The 22,521-nt window shown below is 42.3% G+C and overlaps 1 protein-coding gene across 1 annotated transcript; it reads left to right on the forward strand.

The window, feature by feature from the left end:
- The first annotated feature begins 2,959 nt into the window (after positions 1–2,959).
- On the forward strand, positions 2,960–22,269 carry LOC139549257 (sodium channel regulatory subunit beta-3-like). Its single transcript, XM_071359517.1, has 7 exons — positions 2,960–3,265; positions 3,667–3,761; positions 8,952–9,115; positions 9,353–9,578; positions 16,696–16,834; positions 18,664–18,751; positions 19,379–22,269. Exons 2-6 carry the CDS (start codon positions 3,707–3,709, stop codon positions 18,725–18,727), a joined length of 648 nt encoding a protein of 215 aa, XP_071215618.1. The 5' UTR covers positions 2,960–3,265; positions 3,667–3,706; the 3' UTR covers positions 18,728–18,751; positions 19,379–22,269.
- Positions 22,270–22,521: the final 252 nt, after the last annotated feature.

Genomic DNA, 22,521 nt, shown 5'->3' on the forward strand with positions numbered 1-22,521 from the left:
CCTCATCCTCATACTGTTTTTATTTGCTTTTTTGCTCTTTTGCACACCAGTATTTCTACTTGCACATCATCATCTGCACATCTATCACTCATTAATTTGCTAAATTGTAATTACTTCGCTACTATTGCCTATTTATTGCCTTACCTCCTCACACCATTTGCACACACTGTATATAGACTTTTTCTATTGTGTTATTGACTGTACGTTTGTTTATTCCATGTGTAACTCTGTGTTGTTGTTTGTGTCGCACTGCTTTGCTTCATCTTGGCCAGGTTGCAGTTGTAAATGAGAACTTGTTCTCACCTGGCCTACCTGGTTAAATAAAGGTGAAATAAAATACCATTTTTTTTGCAGTTTTGTAAGACAACACAATGCCACAGAGTTCTTAGGGAGCGTGCAATTGGCATGCTGACTGTAGGAATATCCACCAGAGCTGTTGCCAGAGAATTGAATGTTAATTTCTCTACCAAAAGCCGCCTGCAATGTCGTTTTAGATAATTTAGTAGTACGTCCAACCTGTCTTACAACCGCAGACCAGGTGTAACCATGCCAGCCCAGGACATCCACACCGGCTTCTTCATTCACCTTCTTCTGAGACCAGCCACCCGGACAGCTGATGAAACTGAGGAATATTTCTGTCTGTAATAAAACCCTTTTGTGGGGAAAAACTCTGATTGGCTGGGCCTGGCTCCCCAGTGGGTGGGACTATGCCCTCCCAGGCTCACCCATGGCTGCGCCCCTGACCAGTCATGTGAAATCTATAGATTAGGGCCTAATGAAGTTATTTCAATTGACTAATTTCTTTATATGATCTGTAGCTCAGTAAAATCGTTGAAATTATGCATGCTGTGTTTATATTTTTGTTCAGTATAGTATAACAACACAGTTACCCATCTACTAAGGATATCCACAAGAATATGCTTTACTAGCAAATTACAAGAATATGCAAACAATATAAAGTCAACATGGAAAATCATCATCTGTTGAACAAGAAAAAGTATTCTACAGCTCTCCTGTCTCAATTCAATGTTGGAAGTAAGACCTATAGTGAACCTTTATGTTATTTTATGTGAATTTAATAACTTTTTTGTGAACTGCACAGTAGTCTCCTCCATATAGCCTAACTCTCATGCACACACATGCACACACACAAAAACAAACGTATTACTGTACACTGAATCTACCATGTTCAATTGTTAGTATGCTTTGTTTTAATTGATTGAACAAACTGTATTGTACACACACACACACACACACACACACACACACACACACACACACACACACACACACACACACACACACACACACACACACACACACACACACACACACACACACACACACACACACACACACACACATACTGTACATATACAGTACCAGTTAAAAGTTTGGACACACCTACTCATTCAAAGGTTTTTCTATATTTTTACTATTTTCTACACTGTATAATAATAATGAAGACATCAAAACTATGAAATAACACATGGAATCATGTAGTAACCAAAAAAGTGTTAAACAAATCAAAATATATTTTATATCTCAGATTCTTCAAAGTAGCCACCCTTTTCCTTGATGACAGCTTTGCACACGCTTGGCATTCTCTCAACCAGCTTCACCTACAATGCTTTTCCAACAGTTTTGAAGGAGTTTCCACATATGCTGAGCACTTGTCTGCTTTCCTTCACTCTTTGGTCCAACTCATCCCAAACCATCTCAATTGGGTTAACATCTGGTGATTGTGGAGGCCAGGTCATCTGATGCAGCACCCCATCACTTACGCAGCCTTACACAGCCTGGGGGTGTGTTTTGGGTCATTGTCCTGTTGAAAAACAAATGATTGTCCCACTAAGCGCAAACCAGATGGGATGGTGTATTGCTGAAGAATGCTGTGGTAGCAATGCTGGTTAAGTGTGCTTAAATCACAGACAGTGTCACCAACAAAGCACCCCCACACCATCACATCTCCTCCATGCTTCACGGTGGGAACCACACATGCAGAGATCATCCGTTCACCTACTCTGCGTCTCACATTTGCACTCATCAGACAAAAGGAGAGATTGGCCCAAGCAAGTCTCTTCTTATTATTTGTGTCCTTTAGTAGTGGTTTCTTTTCGGCCATGAATGCCTGATTCACACAATGTCCGCTGAACAATTGATGTTGACGTGTCTGTTACTTGAACTCTGTGAAGCATTTATTTGGGCTGCAGTTTCTGAGGCTGGTAACTCTAATGAACTTATCCTTTGCAGCAGAGGTAACTCTGGGTCTTCCTTTCCTGTGGGTGTCCTCATGAGAGCCAGTTTCATCATAGCGCTTGATAGTTTTTGCAACTGCACTTGAAGAAACTTTCAAGGTTCTTGAAATTTTCCTCATTGATTGAGCTTCATGTCTTAAAGTAATGATGGACTGTCATTTCTTTTTGCTTATTTGAGCTGTTCTAGACATAATATGGACTTGGCCTTTTACCAAATAGGGCTATCTTCTGTATACCACCCCTGCCTTGCCACAACACAATTGATTGGCTCAAATGCATTAAGAAGGTAAGAAATTCCACAAATGTACTTTTAACAAGGCACACCTGTTAATTGAAATGCATTCCAGGTGACTACCTCATGAAGCTGGTTGAGAGAATGCCAAGAGTGTGCAAAGCTGTCATCAAAGAGAAGGGTGGCTACTTTGAAGAATCTCAAATATAAAATATATTTTGATCTGTTTAACACTTTTTTGGTTACTACATGATTCCATATGTGTTATTTCATAGGTTTGATGTCTTCACTATTATTCTACAATGTAGAAAATAGTAAAAAAAGAAAGAAAGAAAACCCCTTTTAATGAGGAAGTGTGTCCAAACTTTTGACTGGTACTGTACTTCGTATTGTCCATGTGCCTAGGAACAAGAAGATAGGGAGTGAAAATAAATAGGATGTGACTTTTACGCATGCGCATCAATGGAAACGTTATCGGAGCCCTAAGTGAGCGCTTATTGCGAAAAACAAAGGCAGTGAACAGCGGAACGGAACGTCATTTTCGGATTGCTCCTCATTTTATGAAGAATCTGACAAAAGAGTATCCTTTTTTGATTATTAAACCAGTTTATTATTCGCTATTCATCTAAAAACTTTTTACAATCCATTGTCATTGTATGATTGAGGATTTCTAGACGCTCACCCAGATCCTGCAATAGAAAGTGGCAGAGGAATCTACAGGTCTCTTTTGGGTTTTATTCATGGTGAAGCTGCGACGTATATCGAGTGAATGAGTGTGAGTCATTTTTTTCTCACCACAAATATACTACGACTTGAATAATGTGGGAGAAGTTAACAAAAAAATAAGTGATTGATCTTAGGCAACAGGCCAGTCAATGATATTATTAAATTAATGTTATCTTCAGACACTGGCAAATAACCATCATATAGCCTAAAGCAAGGTTTTTAGTCACACTTTGTGAAATCTCTACAGAGAATGTGTTATATTTATCGACGACCGATCTCCTGGGTAGCGGTGCGCTGTCCATTGTCCTGAAATTACGCTCTTCGAATAGCCTAATCAAACTAGGGCATTCCGCTACCACGACATAGAAATACTGTAGAGGAAAATACTGTAGATGAAATTTGAGATTATTCGAGGTTTAACGTGTTTTTTCTTTCTTTGATTGTGAACAGGAGAGCGTGTCCAAGACAGCTATCCCAGAGAATACCGAATATGAGAACTCGAACCAGGGTTATATTGCATTCTCTATTACTTTTGGTTTTAGTAGGTAAGTGTTTGCACTTACATTATGTATTTTGTCTCTAATGGTTGAAAATCACACCTAAATTAGATTTGTGATGCAACGGTTTTTGACAGTAATTGACACATCACGAACAAACAAGTTGTAATCCCAACACTTAGGCCTTTATGTTCCATCTTCATTTACATTACTTTTTGGGGGGTCAACTGACCACTTTGAGAGATCTGACTAAGGCTAGGATGGCAGGATTTGACACGGTCAAGTGACATAGAAAACCAATAGTAACATTCACTTGGCTTTTGGATAAAGTGAAATGAAGGTATGAGCCTAATATCATTACATGTAGAAGCCAACAGACAGGACATGATTTGGGTAATCAGCCTCTAAAGTAAAATAAAATACAATTTGGTAACACATTTATATAAAATATACTAAACATTTCACCAACTATTCCAACATTTAAAAAAATGAACAAAACTAAGAGAGGTACTTAAACAGAGAGCATACAGTAGATCATCAACAAAAGTAAGTGAAAGTCTCAAATGAGGTCTGTCATTGCTGTTATTCAGAAATAATAAATACATTTGCATAACATTAGGCTGCTGACACATATCATGTATAGCAGGTTTCTACCTGGTCCTCTTTCCCAGTATGTTTCTGTGTCACGTTCACTACTGTGACTTTCCTGGTTTCCATGTGGCTGCATGGAAACTATCAAACGATCATGGTCCAAACACATTAAGACAGTTGTGAAGAGGGCACGACAAAGCATATTCCCCGTCAGGAGACTGAAAAGATTTGACATGGGTCCTCAGATCCTCAAAAGGTTCTACAGCTGCACCACCGAGAGCATCCTTACTGTTTGCATCACTGCCTGGTATGGAAATCGCTCGGCCTCTGACCGCAAGGCTCTGCAGAGTGTAGTGCGTATACCCAGTACATCACCAGCTACTCTGTTTATTATCAATACATAGTCACTTTAACTCTACCTACATGTACATAATTACCTCAATTACCTCAACTAACCGGTGCTCCCACACATTGACTCTGTACCGGTACCCCCTGTATATAGCCTCACTATTGTTATTTTACTGCTGCTGTTTAATTATTTGTTACTTTTATTTTCTATTTTTACTTATCTATTTTACTGAACTGTTTTTTACTGATCTTCTTAAAGCATTGCTGGTTAAGGGCTTGTAAGTAAGCATTTCACTGCTATATTTGAAGCATGTGATAAATACATTTGATTTGATTTGTATGACCCTTCATGAGCTGGAGATGTGATCGATGTTGACAAACACAGCCCGGGGCTCTAGGTTACATAATACTAACCGTGCGTTGTGTCAATCAGTCACACAAAGATTCCATGCAGAAATCCACATATTTTCATCCCTCAATCACTATAGCAGCCTGACTGGGTTTGGATGCTTCCCAAATGGCAACCTAATCCCCATATAGTGCACTACTTTTGACCATATAATGCACTACTTTTGACCCGGGCCCTGGTCTAAAGTAGTGCATGAAATATGGAATATGGTGCTGTTTGGGACTCAGACCTTGTTTGTGGGGTTGATGAAATTACGCTCACTGCGTGTGTCAGTCTAGTGTGAAATGTACAGTTGAAGTTTACATACAACTTAGCCAAATACATTTAAACTCAGTTTTTCACAATTCCTGACATTTAATCCTAGTAAAAATTCCTTGTCTTAGGTTAGTTAGGATCATCACTTTAATTTAAGAATGTGAAATGTCTGTCACGACTTCCACCGAAGTCGGTTCCTCTCCTTGTTCGGGCGGCGTTCGGCGGTCGGCATCACCGGTCTTCTAGCCATTGTCGATCCACTTTTAATTTTCCATTTGTTTTGTCTTGTTTTCCTACACACCTGGTTCTCATTTCCTTCACTAAGTGTTGTGTATTTAACCCTCTGTTCCCCCCATGTCTTTGTGTGGAAATGTTTGTTTTAAGTGCTTGTGCACATGTTTACTGGTGCGCGACGGGTTTTGTACCCATGTTTGTTATTCTTTATGCCGTTGGTTTTGCAATTAAACTGCCTAGTTCTGCTCTCCTGCGTCTGACTTCCCTGCCACCAGTTACGCACCACTTACAATGTCAGAATAATAGTAGAGAGAATGATTTATTTCAGCTTTTATTTCTATCATCACATTCCCAGTGGATCAGAAGTTTACATAGACTCAATTAGTATTTGGTAGCATTGCCTTTAAATTGTTTAACTTGGGTCAAATGTTTTGGGTAGCCTTCCACAAGCTTCACACAATAAGTTGGGTGAATTTTGGCCCATTCCTCCTGACAGAGCTGGTGTAATTGAGTTGGGTTTATAGGCCTCCTTGCTCGCACACGCTTTTTCAGTTCTGCCCACAAATTGTCTATAGGATTGAGGTCAGGTCTTTGTGATGGCCACTCCAATACCTTGACTTTGTTGTCCTTAAGTCATAGCTTTGGAAGTATGCTTGGGGTCATTGTCCATTTGGAAGACCCATTTGCGACCAAGCTTTAACTTCCTGACTGATGTCTTCAGATGTTGCTTCAATATATCCACATAATTTTCCTACCTCATGATGCCATCTATTTTGTGAAGTGCACCAGCCCCTCCTGCAGCAAAGCACCCCCACAACATGATGCTGCCACCCCTGTGCTTCATGGTTGGGATGGTGTTCTTCGGCTTGCAAGCCTCCCCCTTTTTCCTCCAAACATAACGATGGTCATTATGGACAAACGGTTCTATTTTTGTTTCATCAGACCAGAGGACATTTCTCCAAAAAGTACGATATTTGTCCCCATGTGCAGTTGCAAACCGTAGTCTGGCTTTTTTATGGCGGTTTTGGAGCAGTGGCTTCTTCCTAGCCGAGCGGCCTTTCTGCTTATGTCGATATAGGACTTGTTTTACTGTGGATATAGATACTTTTGTTCCTGTTTCCTCCAGCATCTTCAAAACGTCCTTTGCTGTTGTTCTGGGATTGATTTGCACTTTTCGCACCAAAGTACGTTCCTCTCTAGGAGACAGAACACGTCTCCTTCCTGAGCGGTATGACGGCTGCGTGGTCCCATGGTGTTTATACTTGCATACTCTTGTTTGTACAGATGAACGTGGTACCTTCAGGCGTTTGGAAATTGCTCCCAAGGATGATCCAGACTTATGGAGGTCTACAATTTTTTTTTGAAGGTAGGCCTTGAAATACATACACAGGTACACCTCCAATTGACTCAAATGATGTCAATTAGCCTATCAGAAGCTTCTAAAGCCATAACATCATTTTCTGGAATTTTCCAAGCTGTTTAAAGGCACAGTCAACTTAGTGTTTGTAATCTTCTGACTCACTGAAATTGTGATACAGTGTATTATAAGTGAAATAATCTGTCTGTAAACAATCGTTGATAAAGTTACTTGTGTCATGCACACAGTAGATGACCTAACCGACTTTCCAAAACTATAGTTTGATAACAAGAAATTTGTGGAGTGGTTGAAAAACGAGTTTTAATGACTCCAACCTAAGTGTATGTAAACTTACGACTTCAACTGTATACATATATTTTTATACATATTTTTGTATTATTATTTTGTTTTCTCCCCTATTTCGAGGTATCCAATTGGTAGTTACAGTCTTGTCACATATCTGCAACTCCTGTACGGACTCGGTAGAAGTAAAAGTCGAGAGCCGTGCGTCCACCAAAATATGACCCCACCATGTCGCACTGCTTATTTGACACAATGCTCGCTTAACCCGGAAGCCAGCCGCACCAATGTGTCAGAGGAAACACTGTACACCTGGCGACCATGTCAGCGTGCATGCACACAGTCCGCCACAGGAGTGATGGGACATGGACATCCTGGCCGGCAAAACCCTGCCGTAACCAAGTCGACGCTGGGCCAATTCAGTGCCGCCTCATGGCTCTCCCGGTCGTGGCCGGCTGCGATGGTCCGGGGTGTGAGGGTGTATTATGTGGTTGAGTGAGTTGTGATTTGAGAACAGTGGTGTCAATGGCACTGCATTATGCCAGTCTGACTGGCACAACAGGAAGCTCATCCAAGCCTGGCTCACATCATTAAGAGAACAGCAAAATTAGGTCACAGGGTTATCCGATAGAACATCACGCTCTGACAACAGACCAAAGGGGAATGGGCGGAGGGCGTAGTTGAATAGAATAATACATTTGTGTTTTTGCTGTCTTTTATTCCCGCCAGCTCCCACACGCAGGTTGATGTTTAAATTCATGAGTGTTGTCCTGGAGGCAGAACTGAGTGATTTCCCCTTAGGCTAGCTTCAAAGTCAAAATTGGCTATATTGTAAAAATGAATAAAAACATTTTGCTTTTCGGTATTAATTTAAGGTTAGGCATTAGGTTTAGCAGTGTGGTTAAGGTTAGGTTTAAAATCTGATTGTATGACTAGTGACCACTCTGCAGAGCTGCCTCCAGAACAAGATTCATGATGAAAAACGCAAACCTGCCTCTCTCTCTCTCACACACACACACACACACACACACACACACACACACACACACACACACACACACACACACACACACACACACACACACACACACACACACACACACACACACACACACACACACACACACACACACACACAGTCTTGTACAGCTAACCTTGTGGGGACATACAATTCAGTCCCATTCAAAATCCTATTTTCCCTAACCCCTAACCCTAAACCTAACCCTAATCCTAACCCGTACTCTTACCCTAACCCTAACCTTAACCCTAACCCTAACCCAAAAACCTAAACTTTATCCTAACCCTAAACCTAACCCTAGCTCCTAACCCTAACCCTACAACTAACCCTAGCTCCTAACCTTAATATTTAACTTAATTCTAACCCTAACACTAATTCTAACCTTAACCCTAAACCCCCTAGAAATAGCATTTGACCTTGTGGGGACTAACAAAATGTCCCCAGTTGGTCAATTTTTACTTTGTTTACTATTCTTGTAGGGACTTCTGGTCCCCACAAGAATAGTTAAACAAGTCCACACACACACACACACACACACACACACACACACACACACACACACACACACACACACACACACACACACACACACACACACACACACACACACACACACACACACACACACGCGCAAACACACACATGTATGTATCTCTGGGTGATGTGTACTGTACATGCTACAGTGTGGTGCTGGTGTGATGCCGCTCTGTGTGTTACTATCTCCAGTGCAGGTGAGCAGGCCAGTATGTGTGGATGTGCCCTCCGAAACAGAGGCGGTTGTTGGGAACCCCATGAAACTGACCTGCATCTCCTGTATGAAGAGAGAGGAGGTCAGTGCGGAGACACGCGTGGACTGGTACTACATCCCACCTGACGAAGAACCCATCCCTGTAGGTCTCCTCCATCGAACATCCAATTGCACAAACTTCTACATTTTCATTACAAGTATTTCACCTGACAGGACCGGCAGTATTTCCTGACCATGTGACCTGATCAGGAATGATTGCCTGTAACTTTTTCCTGGACAGGCTGTATGGTCCACAAATACTTTGAATTATGAGGGAAGAATCGGGCAAAGTTAGCTAACAACGATTAGTGTGTGTGCGCTTGCTACGTTGCCCCCTCAGATCTACCTGTTTGATGGACAACCCAGGGAGCTGGAGGGGCCTTGGAGGGGTCGCCTGGTGTGGAATGGAAGTAAAGACCTGCAGGAACTCTCCATCCGTATCCTCAACGTCACAATGAACGACACGGGCACCTACAAGTGTGTGGTCTTCCGACAGTTTGAGTTTGACTGCTACTCTCCCTCGGTTACCAACAGACTGGTCATCAACCTGGTGGTCAGAGAGGAAGGTAAGAGTACTTCCTGTTTTGTAATTGTACTTCCTGGTTTTTCAAGTTCCTTGCTGGAGACTTAACTATCTGTGGTTTGCATTTAGTTTCCATTTACTGGATGCTTGCTGGATGTTCACCTTACTCATAAATACTATTTAATAGGTATATTTGTATATAATTATTCCCACATTCACTTTACAATACCTCCATCTGCCTATCTATTGTGGACTGCTGGGACTTTTTTTCACATTTTGTTACGTTGCAGCTTTATTCTAAAATATATTAAATATTTGTTTTTCCCTCATCAATTTACACACAATAGCCTATAATGACAAAGCAAAACCAGGTTTTTAGAAATGTTTGCTAATTTATAAAACCTAAAAAAACGGAAATGTAATATGTACGTATTCAGACCCTTTACTTAGTACTTTGTTGAAGCACCTTTGGCAGCGATTGCATCCTTGAGTCTTCGGTATGACGCTACAAGCTTGGCACACCTGTATTTTGGGAGTTTCTCCCATTCTTCTCTGCAGATCCTCTTAAGCTTTGTCAGGTTGGATAAGTAATGTCGCTGCACAGCTATTTTCAGGTCTCTCCAGAGATGTTCGATCGGGCTCTGGCTGGGCCACTCAAGGACATTCAGAGACTTGTCCCGAAGCCACTCCTGCGTTGTCTTGGCTGTGTGCTTAGGGTCGTTGTCCTGTTGGGAGATGAACCTTCACCCCAGTCTGTGGTCCTGAGCGCTCTGGATCAGGTTTTCATCTAGGATCTCTCTATACTTTGCTCCGTTCATCTTTCCCTCTGTCCTGCCACCACGGTGCTTCAACATAGGGATGGTGCCAGGTTTCCTCCAGACGTGACACTTGCCATTTAAAAATATATATATATATTTCACCTTTATTTAACCAGGTAGGCCAGTTGAGAACAAGTTCTCATTTACAACTGCGACCTGGTCAAGATAAAGCAAAGCAGTGAGACAAAAACAACAACAGAGAGTTACACATAAACAAACGTACAGTCAATAACACAACATAAAAAATCTATGTACAGTGTGTGCAAATGTAGAAGAGTAGGGAGGTAAGGCAATAAATAGGCCATAGAGGCGAAGTAATTACAATTTAGCATTAACACTGGAGTGATATATGTGCAGATGATGAGTAGAGAAACTGGGGTGCAAAAGAGCAAGAAGATAAACAACAATATGGGGATGAGGTAGTTGGGTGTGCTATTTACAGTTTGGCTGTGTACAGATACAGTGATCGGTAAGCTGCTCTGACCGCTGATGCTTAAAGTTAGAGAGGGAGATATAAGTCTCCAGCTTCAGTGATTTTTGCAATTCATTCCAGTCATTGGCAGCAGAGCACTGGAAGGAAAGGCGGCCAAAGTAGGTGTTGGCTTTGGGGATGACCAGTGAAATATACCTGCTGGAGCGCATGCTACGAGTGGGTATTGCTATGGTGACCAGTGAGCTGAGATAAGACGGGGCTTTACCTAGCAAAGACTTACAGATGACCTGGAGCCAGTGGGTTTGGCGACGAATATGTAGTGAGGGCCAGCCAACGAGAGCATACAAGTCTCAGTTGTGGGTAGTATATGGGTCTTTGGTGACAAAACGGATGGCACTGTGATAGACTGCCTCCAGTTTGCTGAGTAGAGTGTTGGAGGCTATTTTGTAAATGACATCGCCGAAGTCAAGGATCAGTGGGATGGTCAGTTTTACGAGGGGATGTTTGGCAGCATGAATGAAGGAGGCTTTGTTTTGCGAAATAGGAAGCCAATTCTAGATTTAATTTTGGATTGGAGATGCTTAATGTGAGTCTGGAAGGAGAGTTTAGAGTCTAAGCAGACACCTAGGTATTTGTAGTTGTCCACATATTCTAAGTCCGAACCGTCCAGAGTAGTTATGCTAGTCGGGCGGGCGGGTGCGGGCAGCAATCGGTTGAGGAGCATGCATTTAGTTTTACTAGCATTTAAAAGCAGTTGGAGGCCATGGAAGGAGTATTGTATGGCATTGAAGCTCGGTTGGAGGTTTGTTAACACAAGGTCCAAAGAATGGCCAGATGTATACAGAATGGTGTTGTCTGCGTAGAGGTGGATCAGAGAATCACCAGCAGCAAGAGCGACATCATTGATATATACAGAGAAAAGAGTCGGCCCGAGAATTGAACCCTGTGGCGCCCCCATAGGTCCGGACAACAGGCCCTCCGATTTGACACACTGAACTCTATCTGAGAAGTAGTTGGTGAACCAGGCGAGGCAGTCATTTGAGATAGGTAGGGGTAGCCAGGTGGAAAGCATTGCCAGCCGTAGAAAAATGCTTATTGAAATGATCGATTATTGTAGATTTATCGGTGGTGACAGTGTTTCCTAGCCTCAGTGCAGTGGGCAGCTGGGAGGAGGTGCTCTTATTCTCCATGGACTTTACAGTGTCCCAAAACTTTTTGGAATTAGTGCTACAGGCTTCAAATTTCTGTTTGAAAAAGCTAGCCTTAGCTTTCCTAACTGACTGTGTATATTGGTTCCTGACTTCCCTGAAAAGTTGCATATTCCGGGGGCTATTCGATGCTATAATGCAGAACGCCACAGGATGTTTTTGTGCTGGTCAATGGCAGTCAAGTCTGGAGTGAACCAAGGGCAATATCTGTTCTTAGTTCTACATTTTTTGAATGGGGCATGCTATTTAAGATGGCGAGGAAAACACTTAAAGAGCAACCAGGCATCCTCGACTGACGGGATAAGGTCAGTATCCTTCCAGGATACCCGGGCCAGGTCGATTAGATAGGCCTGCTCGCTGAAGTTTTTTAGGGAGCGTTTGACAGTGATGAGGGGTGGTCCCATTACGGACCAGGGACCCATTACGGACGCAGGCAATGAGGCAGTGATCGCTGAGATCCTGGTTGAAGACAGCAGAGGTGTATTTGGTGGGCAGGTTGGTTAGGATGATATCTGAGGGTACCCATGGTTACGGATTTAGGGTTGTACCTGGTAGGTTCCTTGATAATTTGTGTGAGATTGAGGGCATCTAGCTTAGATTGTAGGATGGCCGGGGTGTTAAGCATATCCCAGTGTAGGTCTCCTAACAGCACGAACTCTGAAGATAGATGGGGGGCAATCAATTCACATATGGTGTCCAGGGAACAGCTGGGGGCTGAGGGGGGTCTATAACAAGCGGCAACGGTGAGAGACTTCTTTCTGGAAAGGTGGATTTTTAAAAGTAGAAGCTCAAATTGTTTGTGCACAGACCTGGATAGTATGACAGAACTCTGCAGGCTATCTCTGCAGTAGATTGCAACTCCACCCCCTTTGGCAGTTCTATCTTGTCAGAAAATGTTGTAGCTGGAGATGGAAATTTCAGGATTTTTGGTGGCCTTCCGAAGCCAGGATTCAGACACGGCTAGGACATCCGGGTTGGCGACGTGTGCTAAAGCAATGAATAAAACAAACTTAGGGAGGAGGCTTCTAATGTTAACATGCATGAAACCAAGGCATTTACGGTTACAGAAGTCAACCAATGAGAGCGCCTGGGGAATGGGAGAGGTGTTGGGCGCTGCAGCGCCTGGGTTAACCTCTTCATCACCAGAAGAATAGAGGAGGATTAGGATAAGGGTACGGCTAAAGGCTATAAGAGCTGGTCGTCCATTGCGTTCGGAACAGAGATTAAAAGGAGCAGATTTCTGGGCGTGGAAGAATAGATTCAAGGCATAATGTACAGACAAGGGTGTGGTAGGATGTGAGTACAGTGGAGATAAACATAGGCATTGAGTGACGATGAGAGAGGTTTTGTCTCTAGAGGCACCAGTTAAGCCAGGTGAGGTCACTGCATGTGTGGGGGGTGGAAGAAAAGGGCTATCTAAGGCATAATTGGCAGGGCTGGTGGCTCTACGGTGAAATAAGACAATAATCACTAACCAAAACAGCAATAGACAAGGCATATTGACATTAGGGAGAGGCATGTGTAGCCGAGGGATCATAGGGTCCAGTGAGTAGCAATAGATGAGTCAGGGAGCCGATTCAGTAGTCGCTACTACGCTAGGTGAGCTGGAGACACAGCTCGCGGGCCGGGGCTAGCAGATGGGCCTCCGGCGACGTCACAACGGAGGAGCCTGTTGAAACCACCTTGGACGATTACGTCGACAGACCAGTCCCGATGGATCGGCGGGGCTCCGTGTTGGCAGTAAAGGGTCCAGGCCAATTGGCAAAAGATGTATTGTAGCCCAAGAATTGACTGGTGGACCTCTTCGGCTAGCTGGGAGACTGGCCTTGCTCGAGGCTAGCTCAAGGCTAACTGGTGCTTGCTTCGGGACAGAGACGTTAGCCAGGAGTAGCCACTCGGATTGCAGCTAGCTAGCTGTGATGATCCGGTGTAAAGGTTCAGAGCTTGTGGTAGGAATCCGGAGATGTGGTAGAGAAAAAGCAGTCCGATATGCTCTGAGTTGATATCGCGCTGTGCAGACTGGCAGGTATTGACCGAGCTAAGGCTTGCTGGTGTCCGAGTTAACGGTGAAGTCCGCTAGCAGTTTCTAACTGACTACTAGCTAGTTAGCTGGCTAGCTCCTGATGGAGGTTCCGGTTCTAAAGTATAAAAATGGCAGATCCGTACCACATTGGGTGAGGTGGGTTGCAGGAGAGTATATTCAGTCCGTAGATGGAAAGTGAGATTAAAATATATCCGAAATATATATGAAAAAACGAGGGGAAAAAACTATATTTACACAGGACGGGACAAGATAAAACACACGTCCGACTGCTACGCCATCTTGGAACACAAAGAGGCCAAAGTTTCAGAGAATCTTCTTTCTCATGGTCTAAGAGTCTTTAGGTGCCTTTTGGGAAACTCCAAGCGGGCTGTCTTGTGCCTTTTACTGAGGAGTGGGTTCAGTCTGGCCACTCTACCATAAAGACCTGATTGGTGGAGTGCTGCAGAGATGGTTGTCCTTCTGGTAAGGTTCTTTCCATCTCCACAGAGAAACTCTAAAGCTCTGTCAGAGTGACCATCGGGTTCTTGGTCAGAAACCCTGACCCAGGCCCTTCTCCCCCGATTGCTCAGTTTGGCCTCATAGCAAAGGGTCTGAATACTTTTTTTTATGCATTTGCAATTAATTAAAAATTTAAACCGTTTTTTCTTTGTAATTATGAGGTATTTTGTGAAGATAGCTGAAACATTTTTTTCATTTAATCAATTTTAGAATAAGGCTGTAATGTAACAAAATATGGAAAAAGTAAATGGGTCTGAATACTATGTAAGAAAACGAGAGGAAGAGATGGCATGATTGTTGAATAATACTGTTGGGTTTGCAGTATGACAATTTTAACAGAGGGAATTTGACCTATCAATATGTGCTACAATATCTAATGTGTTTTGCATAGAGCTACACTAACTGTCAGCTGGCAATAAATTGCCTGGACTATAGTGTTATAGAATGTACTATGCATGGAGGAAAACACTAAAGCATCAAGAGAGGACTTTTTGTTTATTCCCAATAAGGTTATGTGAAACACTATTCTGTATACTTTACAAATGTGATTATACTAGCAATAATTGGATCTTACCATCTTTATCATTGGACCATTATCCCATCAAATGTATCTTCTCAATATGTACCCAAAATATTTACAAAACGTTTATGTACAGACAAAGCATACCTCTTTAGGATCCGCCTCTTTTTTATTTATTTTTTGCCTAAAATGACATACCCAAATCTAACTGCCTGTAGCTCAGGCCCTGAAGCGAGGATATGCATATTCTTGGTACCATTTGAAAGGAAACACTTTGAAGTTTGTGGAAATGTGAAAGTAATGTAGGAGAATATAACGCAATAGATCTGGTAAAAGATAATACAAAGAAAAAATCTACCGTTCTTTTGTATTTTTTTTGTACCATCTTTGAAATGCAAGAGAAAGGCCATCATGTATTATTCCAGCCCAGTTGTCATTTATATTTTGTCCACTAGATGGCTGCAGTGTTTGTGCAAAGTTTTAGACTGATCCAATGAACCATTTAATTTCTGTTCAAAATGTTGTATCAAGACTGCCCAAATGTGCGTAATTTGTTTATTAATAACTTTTCATGTTCAAGATTGTGCACTCTCCTCAAACAATAGCATGGTATTCTTTCACTTTCATCAGATATGTCTATGTCCTGGGAAATATTCTTGTTACTTACAACCTCAAGCTAATCGCATTAGCCTACATTTGCTCAACTGTATCGTGGAAGTGACACCGATCCCTGAAGAAGTCTGCCTCCTATACTGAATGAGATTGACTTCACCTGGCTAACAGAACTAGCTGTAATGCCCACATATGGGACTGTTTATATTTTTTATTATGAGTGAATGGATAAATCAGAAATAGATTGCTACATACTGAAGCCATTTGAATTAGAATTGCCATTTCATTGCTAGTGGCGACAGGACAGTTATTTATTATGGCTGATATGCTGGGTTTCAAAACACATTGAGAATCTGTTCACTGTCCCATACTAACAAATAGGCCTACATAGTTATCTAACTTACAAATAGTTATCTTTACAGCTCTTTGCCTTATTCAGAAATCACATAATTGTAGAACAGTCTGTGCAAGATTTACAGTAAGTCCCTATCAAATCAATGCAGTTTAAATACATTGTCTATTTCTGTTGTCTTGCAGTGTTCCATCCAAACAGATGCGGTGTGGGTTGTGTCATAGAGATGGAAAGAGGGCACACCTATCTTTGCCATTCATCACTTCTGTGACAGCATGGGCAGAACCATTGAGGGCTATATCAATTTCAAAGTAGTCAATGTCTTCTTCTTCTTCTTCTACTTCTAGGAGTTTATTGGCGGTTTGTAATCAAACTAAAAAGGTGTATACCTACACCTACTGTGTTCGAGTGTGTATAGTCTGAACAGGCATAAAGCTAAAGTTAATGATTTAACTGCCACCTGTTGAGCTTGAATCTTTGCTCAGAAGTATTTGCTGATCCCTTCTGCTGACTTGGATGAAATTCTGTTATCCTTCCTTGACCCATAGGTAGTCCCACCCAGTTGCCTACTTTAAAATGGTGAAAGCCTTTGATGGCGCTGCCAATGCTAAAACCGACTTTGTAGCAAGTGTGCCCTATATCCATCTCTATGGGTTGTGTGTGTCTGTCTGGCAGCCAGTGACGACACCACTGCCCTGTACTCGGAGATCATGATGTACGTCCTGCTGGTCTTCCTCACCTGCTGGCTCCTGGTGGAGATGGTATACTGCTACAGGAAGATCTCCAAGTCAGACGAGCAGGCCCAGGACCCCGCGTGAGTAGCTCTTAGCCATGTGTCTCATGGCTTTTTATCTCATAGGGCTTGTCTCTTATCTCGTAGCTTTGTATCTCGTAGCTTTGAATCTTGTCGGCTTGTATCTCCTTAGCATTAGATCTCATATCTCGCAGTCGTGCCTTGCATCTCGTAGCGTTGTAACTCGTAGCCTCGTACCTTGTAGCCTCGTGTCTCGTAGCCTCATGTCATGGCCTCGTCTCCATACTGAATGTACCAAGGCCAACTCTAGTCTTCTATGGTTGCTTTGCACCATGTATCTAGATGTATGCTGTAGGGCAATGATAGACGACTAGAGTTGGCTTCAGCACATACAGCATGGATACGATGCTAAGTGTCTCATACTATATGTGGAGTTTGGGCTTTACCCACAGTAGGCATTACTGACAACGTGGCGTAAAATTCCCCTTGCTGATTTTACGACTCCTTCAATAAATCGGGGGTAGTGAATAGTTTGCCTTTACTGTTAGGCCATGCAGTATCCAATGTATAGGTTGTGCGTTCGGTGAAAGACTGTAATGGAGGTGTAATTGTCTGAGGGCTCATGCTGTCGGTCAATAGTCGTCGGTCAGCTGTTTCAGTAAGTCGTCTTTCCGCTGAGGTCCCTGGATAGCTTGGAGCGCTCTGCTGACTCCTGTTCTGCCATTTTCAAACAACCAATTTAGTGCTCTGTGGATTTGCAGCCGGATCTGAAATTGACCTGTTCTGTGGCCGAGGCTTCGATATATTTCTGTGCTGTCAGCTCCCAATGATTGGTGATGGTGCTCGGCGGTAGATGGAAGTCGGTACAGTGGATTATGGGCCATCAAATGTCAACCTTACAATAAAGATATTGGGTAATATACAGTGCATGTTTGAATCCAATGACACTGTTCCTGTACCTTACACTGGATGTACCGATAGTGCAGGATAGATGTACACAGAACTTACTTGGGAAATTGAGAGGATGTCTGAAGGCATCGATGGAGGAAATGGGTTAAAATAATGCACTTCTGAACACATGAAGAGAGTGTACACTGCTACGTGACATGGCTTGTGACAGTTGTTCCGAAAATGCTTTTTAAATGGACAACACTTTGCGCTCAGTCTAGAGCCAATGCCTAATGACCCTATGCCCAAGAACACCAGAGTAAGTTTAACCACCAGTGGTGTGTTGCAAGGCGTGACCTCCGTCCGGTCTAGTGCCGACAGGACTTAGGGCTCTGGTTAAAAAAAGAATGCACTATACAGGGAATAGGGTGCCATTTGGGACGCCGCTTGGTATTGAGCTGTTTGAGCAGATAAACATTAGAGGCACACTGATGGCAGCCAGCCATAATATGTGACTGGCGGTTCAACAGTACAGGACAATGTATCCATTTAAAAGGATCTGTAGCATGCATTACTGATCCCAAATCACATCGATCATGGACTGTTGGCTAGGAGACAGGATGATCTCCAGCAGTTGGAAGTGTGGTTAACTGATTTCCTACCATTTTCCCACTTCCATTTGACCTGGTTCTCTTACTTGAAATAGGTTAACTCATGGGTTGTGGGAATCCTATTAGCAAAGTTGAAAGAAATCGATGTCATAGCTTCTTAGTCAGTATCCAGGCTTATGTTCGGTATTGCTGTTGGCACGTTGTCACGAATAAACTGGAACCTTCCCAATGATAAGTTACCCCAACTGTTTAAATTGTTTTGCAATTGTCTCAATTGTTTTGCATTGACAGAGTTGAATAAGAAAGGCCCAATGAAATGTTCACAGTATGGTGCTCCATGGATGCACCACGGGATCTTAGATGTGCCTCTCTCTCTTTACCCATCTACAGGACAAACTACCTAGCCATTCCCTCAGAAAATAAAGAGAACCTGGGTGTTCCAGTTACAGAATAAAAGTGACTGTCTCACACCAATACGGTATTTTGAATGTGGCTCTCAATCTGACCTCGATCAGAAAATCACTCTCCACTTCAACTCACGAGTCTCTTTCTGCTGCAACCTCATCCCCCATTTTCTTCCGTAAGACATTACTCACTCACACCATAGTAAGAACATTCCCTTCCTCAACCACTCATCTCTGTGCTTTATCTCCATCTACCATCAGCTCTTTCTCACTCATAGTACTCGTACTAATAGTAAAAGTCTACCTAATAGTGAAAATAACGAGAGGTGAAAACAATAGTTATATAAGAAATCCACTCTCCACGTGAGATTCTTCGGTACTTGATTTAAGTGTCGTTTTCAAAGGGAGAGTGGCCCGATTTACAATAGTGAAAGAAATGAGGCCCGTGAACACTCTGAACATACCTCCTGCTGTGTTCTCAGAACAGTGGACGGAGACATGTTTTCTTAGTATTGCTAAGGGGCTGTGTGAGGCACAGTGGTACTTTCTGAGAGTGGTACTTTCTGTTTTATTTAAGTGGAAGAAAGTTTCTCGCAAGTTAATGTTTTACATTTCTGAATCTGTATTAGAATATCTGTTACTGTTGTACCTGATCTGAATTTTTCAACACATCAAGCAACTTAGTCTGTCCTCTATTTCAGGTACTGACCAATGGTGTATCAAGCAGTTCATAGTCACCTGACGATACAGACTGAACTCTTTGAAGGGAACATTCAGTAAAGATGTCGCAACGCCTCTCAGCAACCAGGAAACCTGCCAAGTGGAGTCCCCTTTGTCTTGGTCTTGTGGTGTGAGCTAGCCAAATACTTGAATGCTCAAGTATACTCTCCCTTCTTATTTCACTCTGAACCACTATGTGCCAGACAGCAGTGATTTGATGATTAGTAAGTTGTTTATGACATTTGAATGTCACCCACAGAAACAAAATTGAACCGACTGTTGCAGAGGATCAACCAATTGCTTTCAAAGCAAATGACTTATACTTTTAAATGTGTAAAATGTTGTTCAAATGGTACACTGCACATCATTGGGTGCACATAAAAGCTTCTGGTACGTTATTTTCAGTTCATTTTTACTCTCCTGATAGAAAATGACGAGATCATGGGTCAAGGTTTTGCTCTTATACGACCGGTGTCCCGTCGTTATCTTTTTACAGAAATTGGATTGCATAGCTTTTCAGGTTTACTTCGCTCAAGTTGTTTGGTCAAATGAAATGTTTCATGCACAGTATGACTGTGGTTTATGATGTGAACACTGAGCCCTCTCACTGGTTCTTCGTGTGACTCCAAGGCTCCATTTGGCCTTCTACGTCAGAAGCTCCTCTTTAAGTTCAATTCTCTTCCACGAAAGGACCTGGCTTGAGAAGACGTTGTGCATTTGGATCTTAGAGAGTGACTAGGCTATTTTACAAAAGAAGAAGAAGGAAACAAATGGAACAAAGTCACAGTCATTGGTACCAGAGATTCCTATATCTTTTGCTCACATCAACAATATGGCTTTTTTACTCAGTGTTTTGTGAGATATAAAGCTTATTCAATGGCATCTTATTAAGACATTCAAAACAATGATGCTGCATAATACAACTACTGTACACACCAATAGCCAAATACTTGATCATTCTAAACCATGCTAAACCATATACTGGCTGGTGAGATTGTTGTTTTTTAATATACAGTAGAATTGCTATTGAGACTCATATGTGCCTACTTCTATAATGTATGAATTGTGTACAATCATACTATATACAGTGCATTCGGAAAGTATTCAGAATCCGTCACCTTTTCCACATTTTGTTACTTTACAGCCTTATTCTAAAATTGATTATATCGTTTTTCCCCCTCATCAATCTACACGCAATACCCCATAATGACAAAGCAAAAACAGGCTTTTAGACATTTTTGCAAATGTATTACAAATAAAAAAACTTAAATATCACATTTACATAAGTATTCAAACCCTTTACTCAGTTCTTTGTTGAAGCACCTTTGGCAGCGATTACATCCTTGAGTCTTCTTTGGTATGATGCTACAAGCTTGGCACACCTGTATTTGTGGAGTTTCTCCCATTCTTCTCTGCAGATCCTCTCAAGCTCTGTCAGGTTGGATGGGGAGCGAAGCTGCACAGCTATTTTCAGGTCTCTCCAAAATCAAATCAAATGTATTTATATAGCCCTTCTTACATCAGCTGATATATCAAAGTGCTGTACAGAAACCCAGCCTAAAACCCCAAACAGCAAGCAATGCAGGTGTAGAAGCACAGTAGCTAGGAAAAACTCCCTAGAAAGGCCAAAACCTAGGAAGAAACCTAGAGAGGAACCAGGCTATGAGGGGTGGCCAATCCTCTTCTGGCTGTGCCGGGTGGAGATTAAAACAGAACATGGCCAAGATGTTCAAATGTTCATAAATGAACAGTTGGAAGGGTAACCTTCCCCCAGTCTGAGGTCTGGAGCAGGTTTTCATCAATGATCTCTCTGTACTTTTCTCCATTAATCTTTCCCTCAAAACATCACCACAGCATGATGCTGCCACCACCATGCTTCACTCTAGGGATGGTATTGGCCAGGTGATAAACGGTGCCTGGTTTCCTCCAGACGTGACACTTGGCATTCAGGCCAAAGAGTTCAGTCGTGGTTTCATCAGACAAGAGAATCTTGTTTTGCATGGTCTGAGAGTCCTTTAGGTGCCTTTTGGCCAACTCCAAGCGGGCTGCCATATACCTTTTACTGAGGAGTGGCTTCAGTCTGGCCACTCTACCATAAAGACCTGATTGGTGGAGTGCTGCAGAGATGGTTATCCTTCTGGAAGGTTCTCCCATCTCCACAGAGGAACTCTGGAGCTCTTTTTTCACAACCCTGACCAAGGCCCTTCTCCCCCGATGGCTCAGTTTGGCCGGGCGGCCAGCTCTAGGAAGAGTCTTGGTGGTTCCAAACTTCGTCCATTTATTAAGAATGATGGTGGCCACTGTGTTCGTGGGGACCTTCAATGCTCCAGAAATGTTTTGGTACCCTTTCCCTGATCTGTGCCTCGACACAATCCTGTCTCGGAGCTCTACAGGCAATTCCTTCGACCTGGCTTGGTCAACTGTGGGAACTTATATAGCCAGGTGTGTGCCTTTCCAAATCATTTACAGTCAATTTAATTTACCACAGGTGGACTCCAATCAAGTTATAGGAACAAATCATGGATGATCAATGGAAACAGGATGCACCCGAGCTCAATTTCAAGTCTCATAGCAAAGGGTCTGAATACTTATGTAAATATTTCAGATTTTTTATTTATACATTTGCAATAATAACTAAAAACCTGTTTTCGCTTTGTCATTATGGGGCACTGTGTGTAGATTGATGAGGGGGGAAATAATTTAATCAATTTTAGAATAAGGCTGTGAAGTAACAAAATGTGGAGAAAGTGAAGGGGTCTGAACACTTTCCGAATGCCCTGTATGTCACTGTATCTCTTATACACTGTATCTCCATACTGAGCTATTAAAGGACAATGCATTCCAAATGTATCCGAACCCTTCTCCATACTTATCTAATTTGTAAAGTCCTTCTACTTTGATCTTGAAAATCTATTTGATTACAGAGTTGGCACAGAGACGAGACAAGCAGGTCGCGTTTCATTGAAATGCTAAAACACTCGATAAGAGTTTGTGCAAGTCTGTCTGTCAATCTCCTCACTGATTGTGTGACTAATAACAGAGGAAGGTATTGTTTTTAGATACCTCAAAAACATTACAGATAAAATATAACTATTTAGTTATTGCCTAATTAGCGAATACCACA

Source organism: Salvelinus alpinus, chromosome 22 (assembly GCF_045679555.1).
Source record: "Salvelinus alpinus chromosome 22, SLU_Salpinus.1, whole genome shotgun sequence".
Classification (NCBI taxonomy): domain Eukaryota; kingdom Metazoa; phylum Chordata; class Actinopteri; order Salmoniformes; family Salmonidae; genus Salvelinus; species Salvelinus alpinus.

Bases quoted from the DNA above. Each gene is read 5' to 3' on its own strand.
- LOC139549257 (XM_071359517.1), top strand. From the start codon at position 3,707: ATGAGAACTCGAACCAGGGTTATATTGCATTCTCTATTACTTTTGGTT. The intron at 9,116-9,352 runs GTAGGTCTCCTC...TTGCCCCCTCAG, and splicing joins CTGACGAAGAACCCATCCCT to ATCTACCTGTTTGATGGACA. The intron at 9,579-16,695 runs GTAAGAGTACTT...TCTGTCTGGCAG, and splicing joins CCTGGTGGTCAGAGAGGAAG to CCAGTGACGACACCACTGCC.